Source organism: Balearica regulorum, chromosome 24 (assembly GCF_011004875.1).
Source record: "Balearica regulorum gibbericeps isolate bBalReg1 chromosome 24, bBalReg1.pri, whole genome shotgun sequence".
Taxonomy (NCBI): domain Eukaryota; kingdom Metazoa; phylum Chordata; class Aves; order Gruiformes; family Gruidae; genus Balearica; species Balearica regulorum.
In genome coordinates, this window is record NC_046207.1 from 7,537,780 (window position 1) to 7,562,900 (window position 25,121).

A 25,121-nucleotide genomic window follows, 5' to 3' on the forward strand; every position below is an offset into this window, starting at 1 on the left:
TCTACTAGACTACTTCCACAACATAGAACTTACGATTTTGAGTTTGTTCCCAATTCCCAGAGATGGGTGTAGCTCTCTGTTAGTTTCCCTCTGAAAACAGGTTGTTCCAGAGACATCTGCCTCCGCTGTCAGGGCAGCTCATGCTCCAGATCACACTCTCCCGTGATCAAACAGCTTCTGAGGCCATGAGGCAAATCAGAGCACCGAAACCATCAGGGAAGCTTCACTTCCAACTTCTCTTTAGCAATCTAAATATTGTTAATGATATATACAATTTTTAAAACTTCAATAAATACCTAATCTTTTTAAAGCACTTGGCTAAAAAAGAATCCAGAATTCCCAGTGTCCCACCTATACATCCACAAAAACAGTCCCCCCAAAATCCTACAGTGAAGGCAATCGTCAGGTAGGTGACCTGAAGGTATGCACTCACCATGCAAAGTGGTCTAGAGAATGAAAGACTTGGACCTAGCTGTTAGACACGGACGTTTAGTCAAGGGGGTGCGAGGATTCCTCAAGAGTTTTTCCTTCGCATATCAAGAGACTGGGAAGGAAGGGAGGATGGGGAAAGGGAGTACCGAGGTTTAGGGTAAGCAAAGCAAACAGTAAGATGATGACTATCAAGTCACATTGTTCAGACCAGCACAGGAGTGCTCTGTCACTGGCAGGGTGACAAATTCCTTTTGTATACTATTAGATATGTACTCTCCTTTTTTATCAACTTTTAAAGCATCAAATTTGTAGTTCGCCAGAAATGCAAAACAAGTAAATAAAGGAAATCTCAGACTTGTAATACTGTATGCTACACAGAAATGTACATGGAAGATTTATTGATTTTTCCTTACTGTATTGCAAAGAAATACAGAATTCAATATATTTATTAAAAACTCTAGGAAGCAATGAATTCATCTAGTGTCACGTTATAGTTTGATAGACTAACACTTATCTGAAAAGTTATTTTCCAGTGGAAGGATGTTTTCCATTTAGACACTGTTAATACAACAAATCTTATCATCTCCTTTTTTTATTCCCTCTCCTCCCCTCAAGAATGCCAAACAGAACTTCACAATAAAGCAACATATTTAAAAGGCAGAATTGCAATAAATTATATTTATAATTTAAATATAATTTAAATTTTTATAATAAAAACATACAGTATAGTCATTTGGCATTAGAGCAAACCTCATCTGTTAAATACCATCATCACTTTTCAAGAAGACCTCTTTTTTCTGTTCTGCTCAAAGACCGAAGTACAGCCCTATCAAATCTTGTTATTTCAGAACTGACGTTTTTCAGTCACAAAATAAGAAACACCTATTTGCAAAGCTCTGCATATACAAGATCTTCAATACTGCTTTGGGAGATAAGCCAAAAGGAATACTAGGGACCAAAAACAGAACATCTGACAAAGATATGGCTTTGTACAGAAATCACAATTTCAGATTATTTGTCTATGTACAGTTTTCCAAAGGTTTTGAGTATCATCAGAGGACTTGCACTTTCCTGGGCTTTAAACTGTAAACGCGATACTTCACAGAGATACAAAATCACAAGAGGACAGAGCCATCTGCTCATGTGTCTTCCCAAAACCTACATGTCTTTTTGTGCAGGTACCTTCCTCAGATTAACCGCTCCTGCAACAAAAGACTAGGGAGTTCATAAGGGAAGAAAATCTTCATAAAAGCAGTGAACAACAACCACAACCTCAGGCTCCGATCACTACGGGCATCTCTGCAAAACAGACATTTTTCCCCACTCTATGGATACATGCTAATAACAGTAACTAATGCAAAGAAGTCAACACCATGATGCACTGCTTAAACTTTTCATGACAAGTATCTTCAAGATCAATCAACAAAACTGAGACTCTCACCAGAAACCAGACTCTAACGGATTACTGACGTCCAAGGACCAAAACGAAGTTAGCACTGCTATGAGGCAACTTCAGGACACGGAGAAGCAATACTACTGAGAAACACAGTTCCCCTTCCCCAAATAAAACTTGGGGTAGTAAGATATTAAAAGGGTGGGGGGGAATTCTGGGGGAATTTCTGTAAATAAGTACACATTAACTTTTTTCAACCAGGGGAAAACAGTTCATTTTTTCCATTGCACTTGTCGCCATCGCATCTCTGCATCTTCACTTGTGGTTTCCCATGGAATATACGTATGCGCTACTCACACAGACACACAAGCACAAATAAACACTGTATCCCAAAATATTCAAAATGTGCTGCCAGATGGCTTTAAAAAAGAAAAATGAAAAATCTAATTAAAAGCTCTTACACTGCCAGCACTCCGTTTTTGGAAATAAATACAAAAGTTAAATAAAAATATTCTTAAAGCATATCAATTTTTTTGTAATGTTGTGCTTCACTATTCCTGTCTCTCCTAACCTCCTTCCTGGATCAAACAGGCCAAGCCATATGAACCAGCACTAACTGTAAACTTCTTTCCTGGCATGGCGGAAAAAGGAGACTAACGGAAATGGTGATGAAATTTAGGCAATTTCTTCCCATTCCTCTCTCTCCCTCCTGTTGAAGTAAAAAAAAAAAAAAAAGCAGCTGCTGTCACAAGTATTGTCTGTAATGAAGAAGATTTCATGGCCACAAGTTATCACAGTCATTTTTGAGGGGAAAAAAAACCAATTTTCTTAATTTCCATAATTGAAACATGAACCTTGATGTTAGTTTACTACAGGATTATGTATAACTATTATTTTTTTTTCCCTACATCTTATCTCCCCAATAAAAACAGATTGTGGTTTACATACATTTTTAAATAAATATACATATATTTTAAAATATTAAATTACAGCACAGTATTAAAATGACCTATGATGATGTTTTGAGTCTACGAGATCATCAACTGAGTACATCTATTTATTAACAAGAAGAAAGATCAAGTAAAACCAAAACACACATAAAAGGAATACTTCCAAAAACTGTAAATAACACACATGCATGAGTAGTTGACATTTACTTACCACTGGACCTGTTTTTGCGGTTTGACTTCCCTCCTGTGAGAAGCATCTTGAGACTGTTTCGAAACATGGCGATCCTGTTCCACTTTCCGTATCCCACAAACTGTGTAAAGTAAAAGAACAATAGATGTAAAAAAAGCAACGCTCTGATTTGGTCAACAGGAAAACATTACAGAGAAACAGTAAGAAAAGAAAATTAAAAAAAAAACAAGATAAAAACTTAGAATGATGAAAAACTATTTTGCCAATACATTTCCCAACAATAGGTATCAAGATCCACATAAAGCCTACCATTCTGTTTGCTTTCATTCATCCAGGCTATTTGCAGGACAAGACAATTCCAGCACCACTACCTATTTTGTCAAATGATTTGACCAAATTATCACACTAAACTGGGAAAGACAGCATTTCACAACTGCCTCCCTTTCCCATTACTATTAAAGCCAAAACCATCAGAAAGAGTTGCTACCCATTCACGTTGCTCAAAGTCAATCTGGCTCACAACCCACGGACTACAAAAGCTGTTGTCTTTAGCTCCTGGCCTAGTTGCCTGTCAAATTCTTCTGTGAGTTGAATAAATTGTCATGGGGAGGAAAGCCACTCAAACCCAATGTTAACTGTTGCAAAAAATGAAACAGAAACATTATCCATATATTTTCCTCACTCTATACATCTTCGGGGAAAAAAAAAACAAACAGTTTTGTCTGTGCTGTTGAAGATAAAAGAATGAGCTTCTGGGTTCAACAGACACACTGACAGCTTGTTCTGGTGGAACATCCTCTTATTGAAGTAGGTAAGCCATCAAAACAGCAACAACAAGAGCAGCTGCTAACTAGACCAAAATAATCACAAGTAGTCTTTGATCAGGACATATAATAAACCACAACTTTCCTTCTATTGTACACATAGTGTTCCATACTTACAAGGTAACACATTCATCTTATAGCAATATAGCATGAAATTTTTTCCTGCAAAAATATTAGGTTCTTCTTGGAGGATGCTCAATAAATGCAATCTTGAGTTTCTTCACATTTATCTAATATTTTCAAGTGTATTAATGCAATAATACCCAGTTCAAAGAGCTTTATATGTACCTTTAAAGCCACTGAAAGTTCTTTTAATATGACTTACTCACTCACTGAGAGATACTAACATTCCAAGGCAGCAACTCAGAGCACATGTTACAAACACCGGTACGTGTGCACGGATCACCTTAACTTTGGCCTTTCCTGACTTCCAGGAGATTCCATTCACTTTAATTAGATTCCACAAAGAGATTTTGGGGTATGTTTGTCTGAATGCATATATGTATGCATGCATGAATATTAAACAGAAAACACAGTACTCGTATTTCCTACGAAATAGCATCTATGAATCACTTGAGTATCATCTGGCATCTTTCTGAGGCCTTGCACAACAACATCAAAGCCCAAGCAGCCAGTGTTTAGGCTTATTCCCAGGGCTCCTAAACAAAGCTTAGGCCCCTCTTCGAAGCATCCTACTGTTACATGACAACAAAAGACATTTCCATCTGGGCACAAACACAATTGTCTTAGATTTGAATTCTGTTTATTTTCTTTAGACGGCTGTTACATTCCAGCTCGCAGCATAGGAAGAAAACTTCTGGGTTCACATATCCTTCCTCTCTTACAATCTCTTGCTAATAAACTCCTTCATATACAACATCCTTTGCAACATCAGAAGGAGAAAATATGAAGTAGACATTAAATGTAAAGAGGAGGCAACAGAACTCAAAAGTGTTATTTAATTTGGAACATGATAATATTATAATCCCTCCAACATCCCACTAATCCAAATGTATTTATCTAGGCCTTGAGCAAGACAAGAAGGCAGTCAACACGTCCTGCTACTATTTGGGGAACTGCTTAAGTCTGAATGTGACTTGTGATTTCCTGCTCTACAATACTGAGCGCTATGCTGATAGCATAATGTGTACATTTGATTGATCCATTTATTTGTATTTATTTTAGAAAAAGTAGACTGAAGTGGTTCTTATATTAAGCCAAGTGTCTTAGCCACAATGAAGTTATTTTTTTCCTAAAAGTTTATGAACAGAACAATGTGACTATCACCTAGCAACATCTTTCCAAGATAGACAAAACAAGAAGTAGTAGTTTATTTGTGCTCTCTGACAGTCATATGTAAAAATAAGGAGAAAAAGTTTCACCAGCTATCAGAGTTAATAAGGATTCACACTAACGTATCATGCTTGCAAGAATACACAACTGTGTTTCAACAAGCAATCCAAGGCACTTCTGGAAACATAGCTACTGCAGTGAAGCACGGAGCAGAGGGGAGGCTTCTGATGAGGAATTTATCCTAATTCTGTAGGCAGGTAACGCAGCCTGCACTGAGCTCCTCTACCCAATCCTCCCTTACCTGCCCTAACTATCCTTGCGTACCGACTGTAGTGCCACGTCTGAGTAAGACCTTGGAAGCATTCCCACCGAAGTCATACTCACGAGTGTGCAACTCCAGTGAAGTAAGCAACGATACCATTTGCAACCGGCAGACTTAAGTTTGATTCTCCATTCACACTAAAGTAAATCAGAATCACTTCCACTACTGATGACAGAGTAACGTCAGACTTCGACTATCACCAGCCAAGAATAACGTCCTATTTTTCATGTTTTACTTGTGGCTTTAAGTGTACTAGTTAGCTAATGCAGGTGGAAGGATAAAAGGGGGTTGTAAAGTGCTCAGATTGCTATTTCATACTAGGTAAAAAGAGGGTAAGTAAACAACAATCTTAAAGCATTTGGTGAGCCTAGGGTAGAGGAGAAAGATCCTGCTAAAATCCCACTGAAGAAAAATGTGAGGTGTTTTCTTTTTCTTTTCTTGTCTATTTGTTTGTTGTTTTAAAAAAAAGCAGCTCTCCAGGTGCCCATTTTGAGTCCCTTCTAAGTCGGGAAGGACAATCAATCTTTATAATGGCACCTTCCTCAGAATCAAACTCTCATGGTAGCAGCGGACAGTCCAAAACTTCAAAGTTCCTACAAATTAAGAAGGAGGTTTAGGGACTACCCCCACACCAGCTTGTGCTGAGAAGTGAGTGGAGCTGTGCCACCAGTGCTGAGGTAAAACCTAATTAAACCTAATTATGCTGAAGGAGCCAACTGGGCTAAGCCTGAACAGTGCCAAAGGTGAGGATGACAGTTTGCTAATGATGTTTACCTCTAGCCTTCACATGGCAAACCGTGCCAGGAATCGCTGTGCTGCTACTGGGATTGAATTAAGTCTCTGCATAGGGCATATATGGGGCCTCCATAAATTTGCTTCGAAGAACCACGGAGTAGAGAAAGAACTGATGTCTTGCATTAAGAGCCTCAGTTACTGGCCATGGGATGTCTCAAGGACTAATTCCATGTTCTCAGAGCTCATCTAGAAGCCTCAGAGGATGGCTAGACCCTTAGTGACCTGCAGAGGTGGGAGATGGCAAGAAAGGTCTTTTACTAATAGACCTCGTTTAGCATCAGCTCATGATGTGGTTTCTCACTGTGTCTTACAGACAATGTTGTAGTACTCTTAAGTGTAAGTACTCACTAAATTTATAACCTGATTAGTTATGGTTTTCACAATATAGAATAGCAGAATCAGTGGGTCATCAAAACCAACTGCTGTTTTTCTTATGCATGCACAATGACATGACTTTGTGGCTTTGAGCAAATGTGGTCACAGCTCTTCCTCTGTTTAGTTAGTACTAAGCCAGAAATAATATTTAAGAATAAGCACTCTAATTTAAAATTTCTGTTGGTCATATTAGTTCATGGAATTAAAAGGATTAAATAGCAAATGGTATTACAGTATTAGGAGGAGTTGGATCAGGCATTTTTTCATACCCCAATGAGCTCCTCAATGCATCTTACAGTCCAGGTTAATTCTCTTCTCCGGTCTCACAAGCAGCTGTGTCAGCAGAAGCTAAAGATGTGGCATGCTGATGGCGATCCTTTACACTCCCATTGCCATGGGATACTTCTATTATCAAATCGGGCAACCAAAAGCTACTACACTTTGTCTTTAGCTTGTCATTTGTAACTTTACTAAATCTAACAGACATGTTATGTGAGCAAAATTCTCCAAACAGTATCAATAGGTACTACCTCAATGAACTCTCTTTTATAGCATCAATGGTGCTTCACAAAAGTAGGGGTTTTTTTTTAAAAACAGCTCAAGAATCTTCTAGTTTATGTATAGACAGACTCTGCCACATGTTGTTTTATCTTCTAACAAAGCCAGATTTCAATGAAATACACAAACAAAAACAGTTCCTGGAGCATGAGAAAGCAGTAGTACAAATACAATGAGGAAAAAAAAAAAAACAAACAACAAACACAAGCTCGTAGAAACAGACTGAATGCTGCAAGCTGAAACTTTACACCAAATGCTAAGCTTGAACAAGTCTGCAACATCTCATAAATACTCCAGAATGACTAAGGCCTATTTCTTTGTTTTCCTAATTTTAAGACAAGAGTTTGTAGACAGGCTGCGAGAACTACCTCACATTTTGGGTGGCTACACATTATGACAGCCCACAGAAGTAATTTTTGCTTCTTCTAGAGATGTCCTAGGGAAAGATATCATCTGTCAGACACGGAATTTCAAAATCAAAGCAAATTATTTTTGCCCCATATACCACCACTAAAACAGCTAGATCCCGGTATTTTCCTCTTCTATGATCATCTCACTAAAAATAATTTTTTTTTTTTTACGTAGAGCTGATTAGTAAAGCTAAACTCTTTTTCAAAAAAGTGTTTGATGTCCAATGAGACGTACAAACATTGCTTGGCCACTGCTGTCAAGTTTTGTGCAAGCTAGCATTAGAAGTTATTAAATATTAGATCTATACTTTTCTATATTTTTTTCCAATAATGAAAAGTTTCTAACTACAAAAGTATTAAGGGCATGCAATTTAAATCCTATTTGCAATGCATGTTTCTTAAGACTTTCCCCCTTCAGTTTTCAGTTCCTTCTTTGCCTCCAAAGTGAAAATACTTACATAAAAGGACAAGCATTTCAAAAGTTGTTTTTAGAAAGTAAAATAACTATAAACATTTTTGTCTTCCAAACATTTTAAAAGAAACAGATTTCTTTATACACGTTCACAATTTTCCTCCTTGAAATCTCAGCAGAAAGCCCGATTAGGCCGCCTGTGCATTATGGCGATGTTCACAGATATTAGTAGTTCAAAGTGGCAGACTAGTGAGTACAGTCAGCACAGAGCCTCTACAGAGCTTTAACTGAATGTGCCAAAAGGGCAACTTAAAAAGTAAAAAAATAGCCCATGCTTCCAAACTGGAGGTGGTTCAACAATTCTGTCAGCTGCCTCTTTGTATATTAATTTGCAGTTGAAAAGTGAGTGAAGTAAAACAAGAACACTCCTGTGCCAGACAACATGATCCCATTAGCTCATTGTCCGACAGCAGCTTATACTGTAGCAAATTAAGACAGAATTTACTCCCAGAACCTTCGTAATATTCGGCAGATGTTTATGAACACTATCTAGTCAAAAATTCTCAAAACATTACATCTACGGATACATATAAACAAGAAGTATTTGCAAACTTCTATCAGAACACGTTTTTCAATGAGAAATCACTACATCCTTCAGTGACAAACCACTTCCCAAATTCAGAAGAGCATAAGAAGTGTAAACCTTACGGCACCCTACTCCCTGCGATACTTTGCCAAGCTGTAGATAGGAGCATTACAGTATTGCTTAGTGGTGCAGTCCCACCCAAACGTGAACGTTGAAAGCCCTCTGCAACAAACCACTTCTGCACTGAGCGATCAGAAGGCAGGCATTCCTACTTAATTTCTATTGGAGTCTATCATTAAAGATGAAACAATGAAACAAAACTTTGGAAATTGGAATCAGGACTTGGCAGCACCAAGTCAATGGAATAGACACAGAAGATCACGACAAATAGTTAAAAAAACCCCTCATTAGATAAACCTTAATTACTACACTTTTACTGCTGATGAATACCATGACAATATTCTGTTTTGACAAGCAGTAAAACGATTAGTCCAGATCTCGCTACTTATTCCTTTATTCATCTGCTTCAGTCTATCTCAGAATATCCAGAGGCATCACATTTCTTTGGTACATCTTCCCTTAACTCCCAACAGGAATGATGAAAATTTTTTTTTGGGGGGGGGGGGGGTAATTTCCTTTGGAAAAAGAAGAAAGTCCTCTGACAGAAAATACTCGCTCAGTTATGCAAAATAACAGAAAAGTTTGTTACTCATAAAATACTCTATTTTAAAAGTTCCTGGTAGCACCCTTTTCATGAGGGAAGCTGAACTCACTAGATTAGAAATTAAGAAGTGTGTATAAGAAGACGCCCAAAAAAAAAAAGTACCTTTTTGAATATTAGTTTTCAGGACTTAAAAACATGTAAAGACTAAATTAACATTCTGTGAACAAAAAAAATGTAACCTTTCACAAATTAGTGAACTGTTTTCAAAGAGCATTCAAACTTCAGAAAGGAATAGGTAACAAGGACTTTTTTTTTTAAAAAGTGACAGATTTATAAAGCTAATTCTCACAAGATGAAAGAAATTGAAAAATGAAAGGAAGGCACACAACACAAACCCAGTTAGGCTTTCGAGCATTTACTCTATCTATAATGTATATTATACACAGAAATCTGTTCCACATTTGCTCATAACAGCTGCTAGACTGAAACTTCCCATGCTCCTCAAATAAATTATTCAAAGTTTAACCTATACTCTTACTGTAAATTGCCTTAAAATTCAGTAGGATGTTTTGAGATGACCTGATGACAAGGACCAGTAGCCCAGGAGAGCACATTTAAGCAGCACTCCAACGTTCACCAAAAGACTAGACTGCTAGACGTCGTACCTGATAATTGTCAGTATATGTCAGAATCTCCACAAACTTCATGATGATCAAATGCACTAAACTCTGTCTCACATAACAGCTCTGACTCACAAAAGGAGTGTGAATAAGCGACTATAACAACTCTGAAGTCAAAGGAAACATGTATTTATAACCTTGGTCCATGCACATTTAAAAACAAAGGAGCAGAATTTAGAGATTAAGTATTTCCAGGAACTTTAGGAATGAAAAAAGCATTGTTGTAAACCAGCAAAAAAGCCAAGAACTTCTAGAATTATTTGGGAAAAGGAAAACAAAAAATGAATTAAAAGGACTAAACCCTACCAATCACCAATTACAGGGTTTTAAGCAATTAAGAGTTTATTAGACAAAGTTCTTTAAATCAATAGGCTTTGGAACAACTGAATATGAACAAAACCTCATGATTTTATGTTCCCTCACAAAAGCCTGAACACTAACCGTTAAGATCAGGGGGCCTGATGTGAAGGTCTATCTGTCCATCCCCTCTGGCCCCTCCTCATCAAAATCCTCTTGACTACCTTTTCTACAGATCTGCCACTAAGCCCCACAACTCAAGAGCCCCAGCATTTGTTCTCTCTCCTTCCTCCTGTGAGCAGCTAGATAATGCCCCATGTAGTGCCTTTGGTTCTCCAACTATCCTCAATGGAGATACACAAATATATAAAAAGACATAAAAGTAACTGGATGAGTGTGCAGCAGGTCAATATTTCACAAGGAAGCAGGAAGTCAGCTTCAATCTCTGCTTTTATTTTAGCAAAATAAAGCAACCTTTAATGCTCTAGTTGAAAAGCAATTCTGAGGGCATAACACAGTAATATTCCCATGTCCGTGGAGTTGCCAAAAACAGCCCTAAGGTGAATGTGGACAAACATAGTTCTGGATGAGTCTGTGGTGATTATGTTCACTTAAAGTCTGTGGTGTTTGTGTTCAGAGGTAACTTTTCTACAGTTAGAGCCTGAGAGGAATGAGACAAGTACTGTGTTGTTATGAGAACCCATACAACTTCCTCTGAGGAACAGCTCATTTTGGAAAACAGCACTTCCAGAGGGCTAATTAGCTGTGCAACAGAGCCAGACTGAAGCTGCTATTTCCTTCTGAAGCTGTACATCAGCAGGAGGAGGACACCACCAGAGAGGTGCAATTCTCCATTGTTCAGCACAGATGTACTCAGTGTAGGCTTGAGTTCCCTGTCCTCCATTAACAGGAGACATTTGCTTTTCATTTTGTCTAGAACATAGTCATACTTCTAGTAAGAAAGATGAAGAATAAAAGCATGATTGCTAAGAGAGAGCTATGCCACTGATAGCTTATGACTCACTCTGAATCTAGATGACCTTACCATTCTCAACAACAATAATTCTGGTAAAACAAGCTTGCTGATCACAGAATACTAACTAATATACTTTGCAACCTTGTCGGTCAAGGTTTGAATTTATTCTTCTGGGGAAAAAAATTCTCAAACAATACTTTATATTTAAGTGGTGGGATTTAACACCAGAAGAGCTAAATAGCTATTTAAAATGAGATGAGAAACACTACTGAAAGAATGTAATCGCTCACTACAAGAAAGTCCAAAGTCAGAACCAGTTCTCTCTTGACGATAAAAACGTGGTGACCTTGAAATTAAGGAGATTTAATTTTGAACAGGGCTTTATCATTTTGCATAACCCGGTTTCTAATTCTAGATTAATGATACAGACTGAATTCATAAGGGACACTTACATTCTCCATATACAATGTCAATTATACTGTCTCTGAGAAAACTGGTAACCTAGGAAAAGTTAGGAATACAATCACCTCGCTTTCATCAACTCATCTTCAGTGTTGCCCAGAACAGTTAAAACTACTGCTTTGGTTGTAATTATTATAAGTAGCTGCCTCCATCAACAACCATGTGAACTAGGTATTAAAGCCTGAAATAAAACATGGCACTGTTCTGCAGAAGTTGAGTCTAGTTAAACCGTCTGCCTTGGAAGAAATTTTAGGGCACTTTCTACAGCTGGAATCAACAAGCCTCGTTCTGCCAGGACCAACAATCCTGATTCTGCCCCAAACCACCAGAAGATTGAAGCGCAGCAAGTTTCTCCATCAGGAGCCGCTTGCATTTCAGTGTTTAGCTGTGATGTGGAGCTGCCAAAAATCCATCACTCAGAAAAACACCAGCTACATACTACATGTTCTATTTGAGGCTCTTCTCAATCTTAAGTTAATTTTGAAGATATCGTGGTTTGGCAAAAAATTAGGCAACGTATAAAGTGGCAGGAAGTGTTACAGCACTTGACTGCTTCGAGAGATCAAAGGAAACTTGAATTATTTTCTTAATTTTTAAATGATTAAAAATACGTATTAAAATACAGACCTAATTAAGGAACTGCTGCAAGTCTGTTCTGCAAACCTGCTCGAGTCTCAAGAAAATTCAATATGGAGCTGAAGTTCAATCCATTGGCAAGCACTGGAGATTTTCTCAGAACACAGAAGATTTTGGATTTCACAAAAAACACTTGAAAAATGAAAACAGAGTGTATTTCTATAGAATGCTGTGACACTATTATACATTTTGTTTACAAAAAAGTAAAAATATTTAAATCAGCAGTTAGAATGAGCTCAATAAATAACATGGAACACTACATAAACAAATATTTTTATTACATCGGTTTTCCTGTTGATGGCCTCCAATGGAAAAAGATAGAGAACGATCAAACACTAATACATGAAAGCTATTACATCTTTTCTCTAAATACAGAAAGAATCAGGTTAAAAATTGGTAAAACTGATATAGGAAGATAGTGCCCATGCTCCATGTTCCAATTCTAAGTGATCACAGATTAACAAAGAAACACCAGAGTTCAACTTCAATTCTATTTAAATAATTAAGTAACTACTGCAAAAACGTGGGGGGAAAAAAATCTCCTACCTTGGTATCTTTAGACAAGTTATATCTCTAGTAAAAAGTGTCTTCCTCCATTCAATGAAAGTCCTGAAAGACAAAAAAAAAAAAAAAAAAAAACAAAAAAAAAACCACACAACAGAATTTAGTAGCATCTTCTCAACATACTACTATGTGTAGCTGTGCGCACAGAACTGTAATAACCTCACCCCAGGAATAAACTCCCAACTTTTCCAGAGTATTACTGTATCTGGTATAGCTACCAGTCAGCCCCCACTCTTTATCATCACAATTAAAAAGTTAATGCTTGTGCTTTTAAACCTCTGTTAATCAATACTAGTCTTCCCTCTCACCACTTTTCAAATGGGAGGAGAAGAAAAGCGGATAACACTTTCCTTTGATACACATCATATAGTGCATTATTTAAAAATTAATGATGTCACTTCCAAATATTTTCCCTCAATCTATCAAGGTTGCCTGCTAAAATGCTGCAACCTCCCCTTAGTGTTTAAAATTCAATCCTTACATAAACACAACTCCCACAAAAGGATTCAACACTAAATCAAGACTTCAATACTTGGCCCTTTCCTCTGTCATCACGTACTTTTAACAAGTTCATCAACAAAGAGCCATGAGAAATGTATCTTGCTACTTACTGAAAAAGACCAGAGCACCTATTTTAGTACCAGGGCGTGTGTTTATTTGAACTGACGATATTGTGTTACAGGCTTTACCAACCTATTCTTTAGAAATCTCATCTGAGAAACAGCAAGCAGAAGGAAATACAGACACATCTCATTTGTAATCAAACAAACAAAAAAAAAAGTAAACTGAGATCACCTTAAGCTTGCAAATTTAAAGCAAATAATATTCAACCACTTCAGCGGGGTTTTTTTTACTCTACTGCAAGAGGATACTGAAAAGTAATTGACAGCTTAACTTGTAATTCACACTGCTCTCCAGAACCTTAAGAGAAACTTCTCAGATGGTCTTATATGAATAATTTTGTATATAAAACTGTAAGACATTCCATAAATTCATGAAGCAATCCCATCTTACTTCTCATCGTTGCCAATTACCTCCCTGCTTTCATTTTTTCACTTCTGTGGAAAAATAGCTAAAAAGCTAGTAACCAGCAAACAACGCTCACCAAGATCGTGGCTGTTCCAATCAGTCAAGCATGGCAAACACACAAATGCAGCTCTGATCCCACTGCGCTAAATGTGATTCTTGCTATGGCACGGAGGAAGGGTCTGACCTCTGTCTCGGCTCACGCACAGCTGTAACCTGGACTCTGCACCACAGGCTGCCTTACCCCACGTTGCAAGAGGATGTCCCTTCTTCTAATCCCCTTCCTGGGTTCTGCAAACTCTGCTTGCACTCTGAATCATCCAACTGCCTGAGCATTTGCATTCTGTAGAAGCTATATTGTTAGAAAGACCCAGCTAAACATTTCAGAATGAGTGTACAACCACATATAGCAAGAGACCACAGTTATGGAACTTATTTAACTAAGCCCGTATGGAGGCCAAACCCAAATACGTTCAGAACAAGGAAGATTTTTATTCGGCATTACTTCACACAAGAAAACCCCCGCTATATTCCTTAGATCCTAAAGAAACAGAAGAAGAAAGGATCTTAAACCATTTATTCGGCATTCTCCACAATTCTTTTAACTGGTCAAAAACTAGGTACTTGCAAACACCTCCAGTAGGTGATGGAGTAAAAAGAATATTTTCTTTCAAAAGCAGCAATGTTACTATTTTTTCAAAACTGAAAACATGCACAGTTTTGAAATAACTAAAAATAACTCCTTTTTAATGTTTCAGTTTGCTGCCATCTATCTTCTTAATATATTTCTTAACATGATACCCTGTAAAACAAAGAGCAGAATACAGCTTATGCAGTGTAGGCTGTAGATGAGTGCTGACTACCCATAATTCGCTCAATAACTTTCCATCTGTATTCAGAGAGCATATTTGATGAATATGCTCTGCATTGAGCTTTTAAATAGCAGAGCTTTCATCTGCTCATATTATTACATTAGAAATCTTTATGTGAATGCAGTAGATATTAGTGGGCTGTCAATAAAAACTGAATGTCATTAAAGTGCTTTTATTCTTTAAATGCCTTTAACCCTCTAATTATATTTGTAAATTCCGCTATTTAACTGTATGAAAGTTATAGATTCTGACATGTTGTATCACAACAAATACATTTACAGACTAATATACAAACAGGTTTTTTTGGGGGGGAATCAATTTTAGAATTATTCCCTCTTGATTAAACACATAAACCAGAACTATGGTGTGTTTCAATCAGAAACAACATACAGTCAGAATTTCTCCAGATATTCTAAGAGTCTGGGGTTTTAAAACCTCTGTCCTTTGGTAGGGCTGCAAGTAATAATCTATTTTTAGAAATTACTGTCTTTTTTTAATTATTATTATATCAGTATAGTTTTTCCAAGCCAGTTATCTTGGGCTTGGCAGAGACAAAGTCCTACTACTTAACTCTTACTCATCACCCAAACCAATATGAAGAATTTCCTCCCCAGAAGCACAAGGTGGGCTCTCTGTAACACAGGCACAAACAGTTGCAGAACAACTGTCCAGCACTGTCCTACCAACTGCAAAAGGTGGTTCGGCATTCGGATTCATCCTACCTTTGGCCATCTATGAAGAAGCCAATTACTGTCAGTCGGGAATTTTGCCCATAAAAGCCAACTAGGAATAACCAGCTACGACTTCCAGTAGCCAACCAAGTTTCCAAATTCAAAACATGACCTAGGAATAGGAATATTCCTAAGTTCCATAATGCCAATTAAAAAAAAAAATCCTAAGGAATGCTTTTTGTCAACAGAAAAGGTAATTTGTGTCAGGAACACAAACAGAAACAAGAAACACTGAGACTCTTACAAGGGTTTCTGGGATACAAAACAGCACCAAAAAACCCTTCATCCACCGATCGCATTCACTGACATTGCATCCAACTGTTGATTTCTTTCCTTTTGAAGAGTCATCAGCCCACAGGAATATCAATTCAACTATACATTTCCTATACTATGTTTGCTGTTTCAGTATATCCATCACTTTATTCAACTTCATCCAGTAAAACAGAAATAGTCCCTTTAAATAGTTTTTGATAATTCTCTGCATTTGGGACCTTTTCACTGATTCAGACAATTTCTGAATGAACACATAGTGAACAAAGCTGCTCAAACAGCAGTGAATGAAAGGACATTATGTAATTTCCAAAATGAGAAAACAAAGAAATGCTATTAAAAACTACAAGTTAGTAATAACTTCACAAAGCCAAGTAAATAAAAATTTAATAGATACATTAATTAAGGTTCAGCATGCTCAGTAGATGAGGCGGTTAAGTAATTCAGGCACAAAGCAGTCAATCTGCAGACTTGCAGACCCAAAGAATTTCTTGGTTATACCTGTGTAGGTAATAACTGTACTGAATTCTTCTGCAGAAGAACACGTTAAAGGGTACAACAGCACACTCACCATACCTCTAACATCCTTCACATAGAATCATAGAATGGTTTCGGTTGGAAGGGACCTTAAAGATCATCTAGTTCCAACCCCCCTGCTGCGGGCAGGGACACCCTCCACTAGACCACGTTGCCCAAAGCCCCATCCAACCTGGTCTTAAACACTTCCAGGGATGCGGCATCCACAACCCCTCTGGGCAACCTGTTCCACTGCCTCACCACTCTAACAGTAAAGAATTTCTTTCTAACATCTAATCTAAATAGACCCTCCTTCACCTTGAACCCATTACCCCTTGTCCTGTCACTACACTCCCGGATAAACAGTCCCTCACCATCTTTCCTGTAGGCCCCTTCAGGTACTGGAAGGCCACAGTTAGATCTCCCCAGAGCTGCCTTTTCTCCGGGCTGAACAACCCCAACTCTCTCAGCCTGTCCTCATAGCAGAGGTGCTCCAGCCCTCTGATCAGCTTTGTGGCCCTCCTCTGGACTCTCCCCAACAGCTCCATGTCTCTCCTGTACTGGGGCCCCCAGAGCTGGACGCAGTACTCCAGGTGGGGTCTCACAAGAGTGGAGTAGAGGGGCAGGATCCCCTCCCTTGACCTGCTGGTCACGCCTCTTTTGATGCAGCCCAGGACACAGTTGACTTTCTGGGCTGCAAGCGCACACTGCCGGCTCATGTTGAGCTTCTTATCAATCAATACCCCCAAGTCCTTCTCCTTGGGGCCGCTTTCAATCCATTCCTCGCCCAGTCTATAGTTGTGCTTGGGATTGCATTGACCCACATGCAGGACCTTGCACTTGGCCTTTTTGAACTTCATGCGGTTCACATGGGCCCACCTCTCCAGCCTGTCAGGGTCCCTCTAGATGGCATCCCTTCTCTCCAGCGTGTCAACCACACCACACAGCTTCTTAAAAAGAGCTTTTCTTAACGTCTGTCAAATACATAAGTATATGGTCAAAAGTTACCACAATTTCTCAGTATCTATGCCCTAGTGTATGAGTGCACCAAAAAAGGCATAAAATAAAAGCTAGCTAAATTGACTATCCTAAAGAAGGGCTCCTAGTTAACCTAAGGATTATTGAAACAGGTAAGAGAAACCGTTTATAAAGAAAAAAAATCACAATATTCTCAACACTTTTAGCTGACAGAATTAAACAGCCTTCCATTGTTCTAAGCCAGAAGAGAAGTACCTACAAAAGGAACAAATGCTTTCAGGTTCAGTACGCACGTTCCAGCTGCACTGTTTTTCTGTCAAGCTAAAACCCATGACAGAAAGAAGACTTAAAGCTTTAAGATTTAAGAAACAAAACAGAAAACCTGTCTTCTATAGCCACTTGACTTTACAGCTGTAAAGAGGTACAGTATGAAATGATAATAGGAGGTTTGATTTCACAGTAACAAGTTTGAGAAGTCTGTGAGATATCTTGAGATGACTACCACCCATTCTATATTTGAAAATATTTAACATTAGTATTGAGCAAACTTCCAATTAACAGGATGAAATATAAGACTGGTTTTCTATCCATCCTAAGGCAAAGCAATCTTTTTTCCCATAATCAAAGCCAGCAGACACTGCATTTGAGCAGGTAAAAATTCACAGTGATTTTGCAAAGCTAATTGAATTTGAAGCCTCTAAACCAAACATAGCATAGGTCACATGTATCCTGATCTCAACAGTTTAATTATATTTTCCCAGAGAAATTAACAACTTACTCATACTTTTATCAACAGAACATTAATACACAGACATTAAACACAATGACCATCTGTCTTTGAAAACCATACACGACACCAATGATCAGAACATGTTGCTCAACCAGTCCTGCTGGAAAGAAAAATCTCTGAAATGGTCTCATGAATAGGGATTTCCATCTTTAAATGAGGTTATTTTTCTAGTTTTGGCTGTCAGTTGCACCAGCTGGTATTCATCTGATAAATTGAGTAAGCTTGGATGGTATTCTAAAATCAAATAAAATCACAGTTTAAATTCTTTGCACATACATACATGTTGGAAACAAAATACATACTGACAAAAAAATAGTGTTGATTCCAGTTCTAGCTCACATAAATTCTTTTCTAAGCAAAATGTGTGTTTCGATGATGGCTGCCATCTAACAAATCAAAGATCAGGAAAATGGCAATATTCCTTAAATCACAGTAATGTAAATATGGCTGACCTAACTTTGTTAGGGACTAATCTGGAAAACACGTCTCATGTTTCCATCTTGACAAAGAGTTTGTCTTCTCAACTTCTATTCTCTAATTAAAAGTAAGATTTGAATCATATGTTACCATACATAATTACTATACTTACAGAGTTCATTACATAGGAACGTATACCATTGATAAATCAAGAATGCCACAAATAAAACCATACAACTTAACACTTCAGTCCATAATTAGATACATCTTGGCTGATTCTCAACAGTATTAAGCAAGCATCCACTCTACCATATTCTAAGTTGGCAACAGTTTCTTCATGATCATTACTCTAAATAACTATGGGAAAGCATCCAGACATCACTGGAATGATGAAAGGGAAAAAAAAAAAATCAGAAAATTGTCCACGCTTTAAATTAAGATTTTTCTACTTACTTCATGTGCCTTAAAAAAAAAAAAAAAAAACAACAAAAAACAACCCACAACAACCAACCCAGGAAAAACAACAAAACCAAAAAAACCAACAAACCACCCTGTGTGTTAAATACAGGCAACATTTACATTCTGCGATCTTAAAAACTAAGACTCCTGGTTTTATATGAAAATTATAATGAGCTTCCCTTTTATTTCCTGCTTAACAAACAAATAGTTCTAAGCTATTAATGGAGTATCCCATTTATTCTTCAGCATCTTAATAACGTTTATCAAAATGTACCAACTTATCTAGTAGCACAGTGATTTGGGGAGCAGGAGCTGTTGTTTGGTTGTTACAATGACTAGTGCTACAAAGCCCTCACCTTTCTAATGCCTTCAGATGCTAACTACCATAACATGTTTAATAACATTAAATACAACCTGTTTGTTCACCCTCTCCGCTCTGTCTACAGATTGGTCATTATTTATTAACTAGTTGTTTTGGCTACTGCACTCATGATACACATGCCAACGTGACCATAAAATGATGGGTTAAGTATGGCCCAAGAAAAATATTTTCCTTCTAGAGTAATTCAAGGTTAGGAGACTTATTGTAATTATCTGACATTTTAATAGATGTCAGCAAATAACTAGAAGAGGAGACTTAATGGCCCACAGATATCATGACACTGAAAAGATATCTAACACAGCAGTCATTCTGAACATCCCAAGCCTATTCCAATCTTTCCAATGCTGCTGAAAGTCTTGCCAGGGATTTCAGCAACAATCAAACAAAAAATTCTGACAACACTGCTCAAACATACGCAACGTAACAAATTTAAGGATCAAAATCCTAACATGCCAAGAGTGTTATTTACAGCATAGCTTTAGCCCAGGGATCATGTTTGCATTCCTGTATCCATACACCACCATCACTGCTAATGCTACTTCAGACACTACTGGTAAGAAAGCAGCCGAAAACACAGCAAGGATCAGCCGGTGCCTTTTGGATTTCTACAGGTTCCTCCCTCTCCCTGCTCTCTTCTTCTTTTAATTGCTGCTAGAACTGTGCTCAGTTTTCACAGGTTTGTCTTGTTTGACTTTTCTTTAGAGCTTTAAAAGGCCACTTGCACAGGACCTCCTCTAGCAGGGGAACAACTGTTGCTCCTAACCTAAGGCAGTACCTAATAGCTGCTACTGTGCTGCTTTATCTCAGAAGACTCTGGATATTGAGAATATGAAATAACCACTCCAAGCTTCCTTATCCAGCTCCTACAGAACAAACAAGTTTCAAAGAAAGTCAGTCAAAACCTTTCCTCTGCTCCTTCAGAGGCATGCAACCAGAACTTAAGTACCCAAAAACACTACTCTTCTTCCCAGGCTGTTTTTGCTTTTTAAATAACCCATGTGGAAATGGTGTGGAAAAATGTGAAGATGAAGACAACTACCAGAAGGAAAGAGAAGCAAGTGCAGATAGGGGAAGAAACTGGAAAAATGAAATGGAGTGCAGGGGAGAAGAGAAGGTAATTTCTAAAGGAGAGGCGGGGTAAAGCGTCATGGAATATAAGACTGAAAAAAACGGGTAAGTGGTAAAAGTGAAAATGATGGATAGAAGACAAAAAATACATGTAACAACAACCAAAAAAGGTTTCCGGAAAAAGAATCTAGGAAGAAACTTGCAAGAAATAAAAGGGAATTCACTACACAAAGGTGCGTTTGCACGTGCCAGTGACTGCGTGTGACACTAAGACCTACTTCTGCATCACACCTAGCAGATGCGGTTGGTACCCGCGCCGGCTGACCTAATTACAGCCCTGTAATTCAGTACACAAAGCTACGGAGAGAGGGAACATGATGACGCTTTCACTGTAATGCACGCACATGATTGCACTAACAAAATGTCTGTAATCTCATGTGCTGTGAGCAAGTGCCATAGAACATGACAGTCAGGAAACACAGATAACTGGGGTGGGGGGGAAATCAGGGCAATAAAAACACTGGATGAGGCATTTTGGGTCTTGCTTTTTCATGAAACTATTACAAATAAGTAGCTTGAATTTTTTTTTTATTTGAATTCATTTCTTTTTATATTGCCAGAGGATAGAATTACCTACAGTTGAATGAAACAAAAGTAATATCCTACTGACAGTTTTCTTAGTGAAAAGTATGTGTCCTTATAAAAAGTCAATTAAACATGTGGTGCAGTCCCATTTCTTTTTCAAACATTTCTTGTATTTGGTACAATCAATAATACTAAAGTTTAACATAGACAAACAGCTTGGGCTTTGGGTTAAAACAGAAAAGGAAAGACGGAAAGAAAGAAGAAACATACCTTACAAATCACAAAGGATTTTTCATGTGTGAAACCATATTTACATTAAAAAGAACAGCATTTTTTTGTGTCCTTAACTTAATCTGCTAACTCTATAGACCACATCTTAGATTCCGAGTGAAATACACGAATGAAAAGGGAATTTTTGTGACAGTTTGTTTCACTTGGCTTTCATTTTTTTTGGTAGCTGGTTAACCATATTCCACGCAGGAAAACTGTGACTTAGCAGAAGTGGAGATTCTGCTTTAAGTCACTTCTTCAAACCTTCCAACAAGGGAACACGTACATGAGTAAGTACTTGAAGGAAAGGGTATATTTATACACCTTTTATCTTTTATGAAGTATAAAAATTGTATTTAAAAATAGGCCTGACTACTTAAGACAATGTGTTTAAACTACAAGCAGTTATAAATGAAGCCATTATATGAGCACACTTGAAATTACAGCATATAGCATACTTCAGAAGAATTCAATGTTGTATATATGAGCTCTGCTTCATGCTGTTCTTGTTAGCTAACAGCTCAGAGTTTCTGATTTCATCCTGCAACAGGCAGTGAAAATGTAGATAAGAAGACTTACAGTTCTGGTATGAAGAACTGTAGTTCCTGCACTTTATGCAAGTGAGACCTGAAAACCCAACGAGATTTTTTTTTTTTTTTTTAAACTGGAGAAAGCACCTAACCTAAAAGCAAACTATTACTTAAGTCCATAAAGAAACTCAAGCCACAAGGAAGTAAGAAGTAGCAGGCAGAAAACGGTCACCGTGAGAGTACCAAAGTGAGCTGGGCACTTCCCAAACCCCAGCCTTACTTTCTCCGTGACTCTTGAAATCTACTACATTACTATGGCTTAAAAAGTCAGCTGAGAATATGGAGTATCCTCTTAACTTACCCCAAATGCACAATAAAACATGTTGGCTCACAGGAGCCACTGTCTTTAGCTCAGGTGTACTTAAGTCACTTCAGAAGACTGGTACAGGAGCATTTGAACGACCTGACCTGAAATTTGTTTTGCTCTGCTCAGAGTGTATCATGTATCCCTGCTATGTTCTCTTCTGCTTGGTCCGTCCACTCTGTTTCACAGAGAGCTGAGTAAAGATGAGTGGTAGCAATGCTACAGTACTGGTGCTTTTCTGAGTCTCTCCAGTACTGGAATGTTTGGGGACACTGCTCTCTTTCATTTTGGGAAAGGAAATGCTCTATCCATGACTCATGGATAGAGTCAAGAGAGTATCAGAAAGTGAGTATCAAAACTTAAAGATAATGCAGCAGAGCTGAATACAGCAGTCTTGGTTTGGCTTTTAGACAAAGCATTCACCTCCTCCCTCATTTAGCTTTAATAAAACTTCAGCAGCGAAGGGTGAGATTTCTTCATAAAGTTGTGTAACTATAAAAACAATTTGATTTTTTTAATTACTATCTATAGTCTGTCATATGGAGGAAATCTAAATGTCTTCTAGAGACAGAGAGATAGGATGTATGTTTTTCTCTACATTTAGAACATAAATGATTGCAATTGCCATGTCTAATCTAGAACAATTTATGTCATCATTCGTTGAGGCAAATCCCAAATCCTACCCATTTCTAAATAAAACCCCTTGTCATTGAAGAGCATGCACAACCAAGGAAAACAGGAAGAAACAAAAAAAATAACTGGTTTGCTTTGCTTCTGAAGCCTACAGCAGCCAAATACATCTTAAAGAAATAACACATACCTACTCAAACTTGTTTTCTCTCTAAAGCCATTAGGTAGATTTGCTGGTGAGAGCAGGGAGACCCATGCCTCACCCTTGCTTACACCTCCTTTCTGTTGTGGCACCATCACTACTCACAGTGCTACCCTGACAGTAAGTACCTGGACAGAGGACTGGAGTAATAGTGTTACCAGGGGTTCAAGGCTTCTCTTTGTAGAGAAGTTTCTGTATGCGGATATATTCCATAGCAGTACTTGCATACCATATCCATATATATACATACACCTCTCATACACACACTCCACTTCCACCCAAACTCTTATTCCAGAGTGATGAGAATTTAGGGCTTTTGGAACCCCCTCCCTCTTGGTATACAATCCTGCTTCTTTTGTTTTAGTCTTAAAAGCAGCATATTCCCACCCCCACTGCAGCGCAACAAAGTCAAAGTCTCTGATTCACCTTTATTACAGTCTGGAACAATGTCTATTAAAAAACAATGGTCTGAAATTTCCTCAGGCAAGTTCTGCAGGAAAACATTTCTGACATCAAGATGTGTTACAGAAAATCCAGTAATCTCTACTGTTGTATTACCATTTGTATTAGGAAGCCTTTTTTCTTTAACAAGAATGAGTCTGAAAAAGGAAAAATAGTTTCACAATCACAGTTTTGTAGCTAGATTGGATTATCTTAAATCTAAATTGGGTATGCATATCACATTTTCCAAAGTTTACTACTTTTAAAGCAAAATAATGCAAACAATACTGCAGAAACCACTTGAGAACATTCTTACCACAAGTCCAAAAAAAGGCATATTTCCTCAACTACCACAGGAAGCTCTTTTATGTTGTATAAACACGTGTAAGGAAAGTGAAGAGGAAGAACTCTGCTGTTGGCTTTTGGAACCTTGCTATTAAAGCAGGATTCACAATCCCAATTGCCCAGCTATGTGGTATGGTCACTTAACACGTTAGCCTTTTGAAGGCCACAAGACCCATGAACAAATCCCTGATTAACCCATGAGTGAAGCAACTCACTGGCTCAGTAACACCTCCCAGGAACGTGGCCAAGTCAAGAAGATGGACACGCACACTATACCATTGAAGAAAAGTGGCACGACCTTACTTTCAGCAGTGATTTAAAGGGCGTATCAGAAACGAGGATTTACAGGTGTCTGCAGAAGTGTTCTGAGAGATACAAATGGTATTTGTCTACATTTCACTTGAAATTTGCACCTAATTTACTCTTTTCCAGATAATTGTTTTTTGAACCACATCTCTTTCCCCTGCTAGATAGTTCCTGTCTCCTCAAGCACTCCTTTTCTACAGAAGTCCTTCGGTATCTTTGATCATCCTTGTTGCCTTGCTCTAAGTCTTCTCCAGCTCTAAAATATCTTTTAGAAAATAAGCAGGCCAAACTTCAGTCTTCAAGACGGGCCATTCCACAAATCTCTAGGATGGCTCTATGATGCTTTGTTTTATTCACTATTTCTTTCCTATTAATCCCTAACATTACACATTGAGATTTTTTTTTGCTTTGTTTTGATTTTAAAGCTGGCAGGCACTGAGCTGATGTTTTCATGGCTCTACTAGTCATAATCCCAAGATTCTCTACTGAGTGGTAATAGTCAGTTTAGAATCATAATTTTCTATAACTTGGATTTGGTTTTCCTGCAAATTTACCATATTGCATTTCATTCGCTGTTATTAAACAGTAATTAAAGACTTATGGCCCTTCTGCAACCTTTCAGTCATCCCTTGCTTTTACTGCACTAAGTCTGTATCACTAGTGGGACTGACTACCTCCAGCTAATTTGCATATGAGCCCGCTAATTAGCATGATCCTCAGGTAACATCCCTCTGCCATGACAGCCAACTCTTTATTTCCATCCTCATTTTTATCTTCGCCCATTATTCTCCATGACAGGACACTCTCTCTCATGCTGTGCCTGCTCAGTTTTCTAAAAACGTCTTTGATGAAAAACTTGGCATGAAACTCTTGTGAAAATCCAAGTGGATTCTATGAACTGGATCCTCTCCTCCATGATTTCCCAGCCCCTTCAGCAGAACTTCATGTAGTTTCTAAAGCAGGAATTCCTTCTGCAAAAGCCATGGCGAGTCTTCCTCTATGTATCCAGCTGTCATCTAAGTAGCATGAAGTGCTACTTCATGTCACACAAAGTCACACACAAACGTGAAGGTAGTACATCATCACCTCCATGTTCCTAAACCAACGAGCCAAACAGTTT

The 25,121-nt window shown here is 38.0% G+C and overlaps 1 protein-coding gene across 19 annotated transcripts in view; it reads right to left on the minus strand.

The window, feature by feature from the left end:
* TANC2 (tetratricopeptide repeat, ankyrin repeat and coiled-coil containing 2) overlaps positions 1-25,121 on the minus strand; it is a 248,943-nt gene that overhangs the window by 203,651 nt on the left and 20,171 nt on the right. For 15 of the 19 annotated variants that reach the window (XM_075775485.1, XM_075775496.1, XM_075775501.1 and 12 more), the window contains exons 2-3: positions 12,802-12,864; positions 2,987-3,086 (exon numbers count right to left, since the gene is read on the minus strand). The exons of 1 other annotated variant lie outside the window; for it this stretch is intronic. In XM_075775485.1, coding sequence (XP_075631600.1) covers positions 2,987-3,053 — 67 coding nt within the window. In that variant the 5' untranslated portion in view covers positions 3,054-3,086; positions 12,802-12,864. The remainder of the gene's footprint in view (positions 1-2,986; positions 3,087-12,801; positions 12,865-25,121) is intronic. 3 more of the 19 variants (XM_075775494.1, XM_075775486.1, XM_075775492.1) reach the window with 1 other exon arrangement.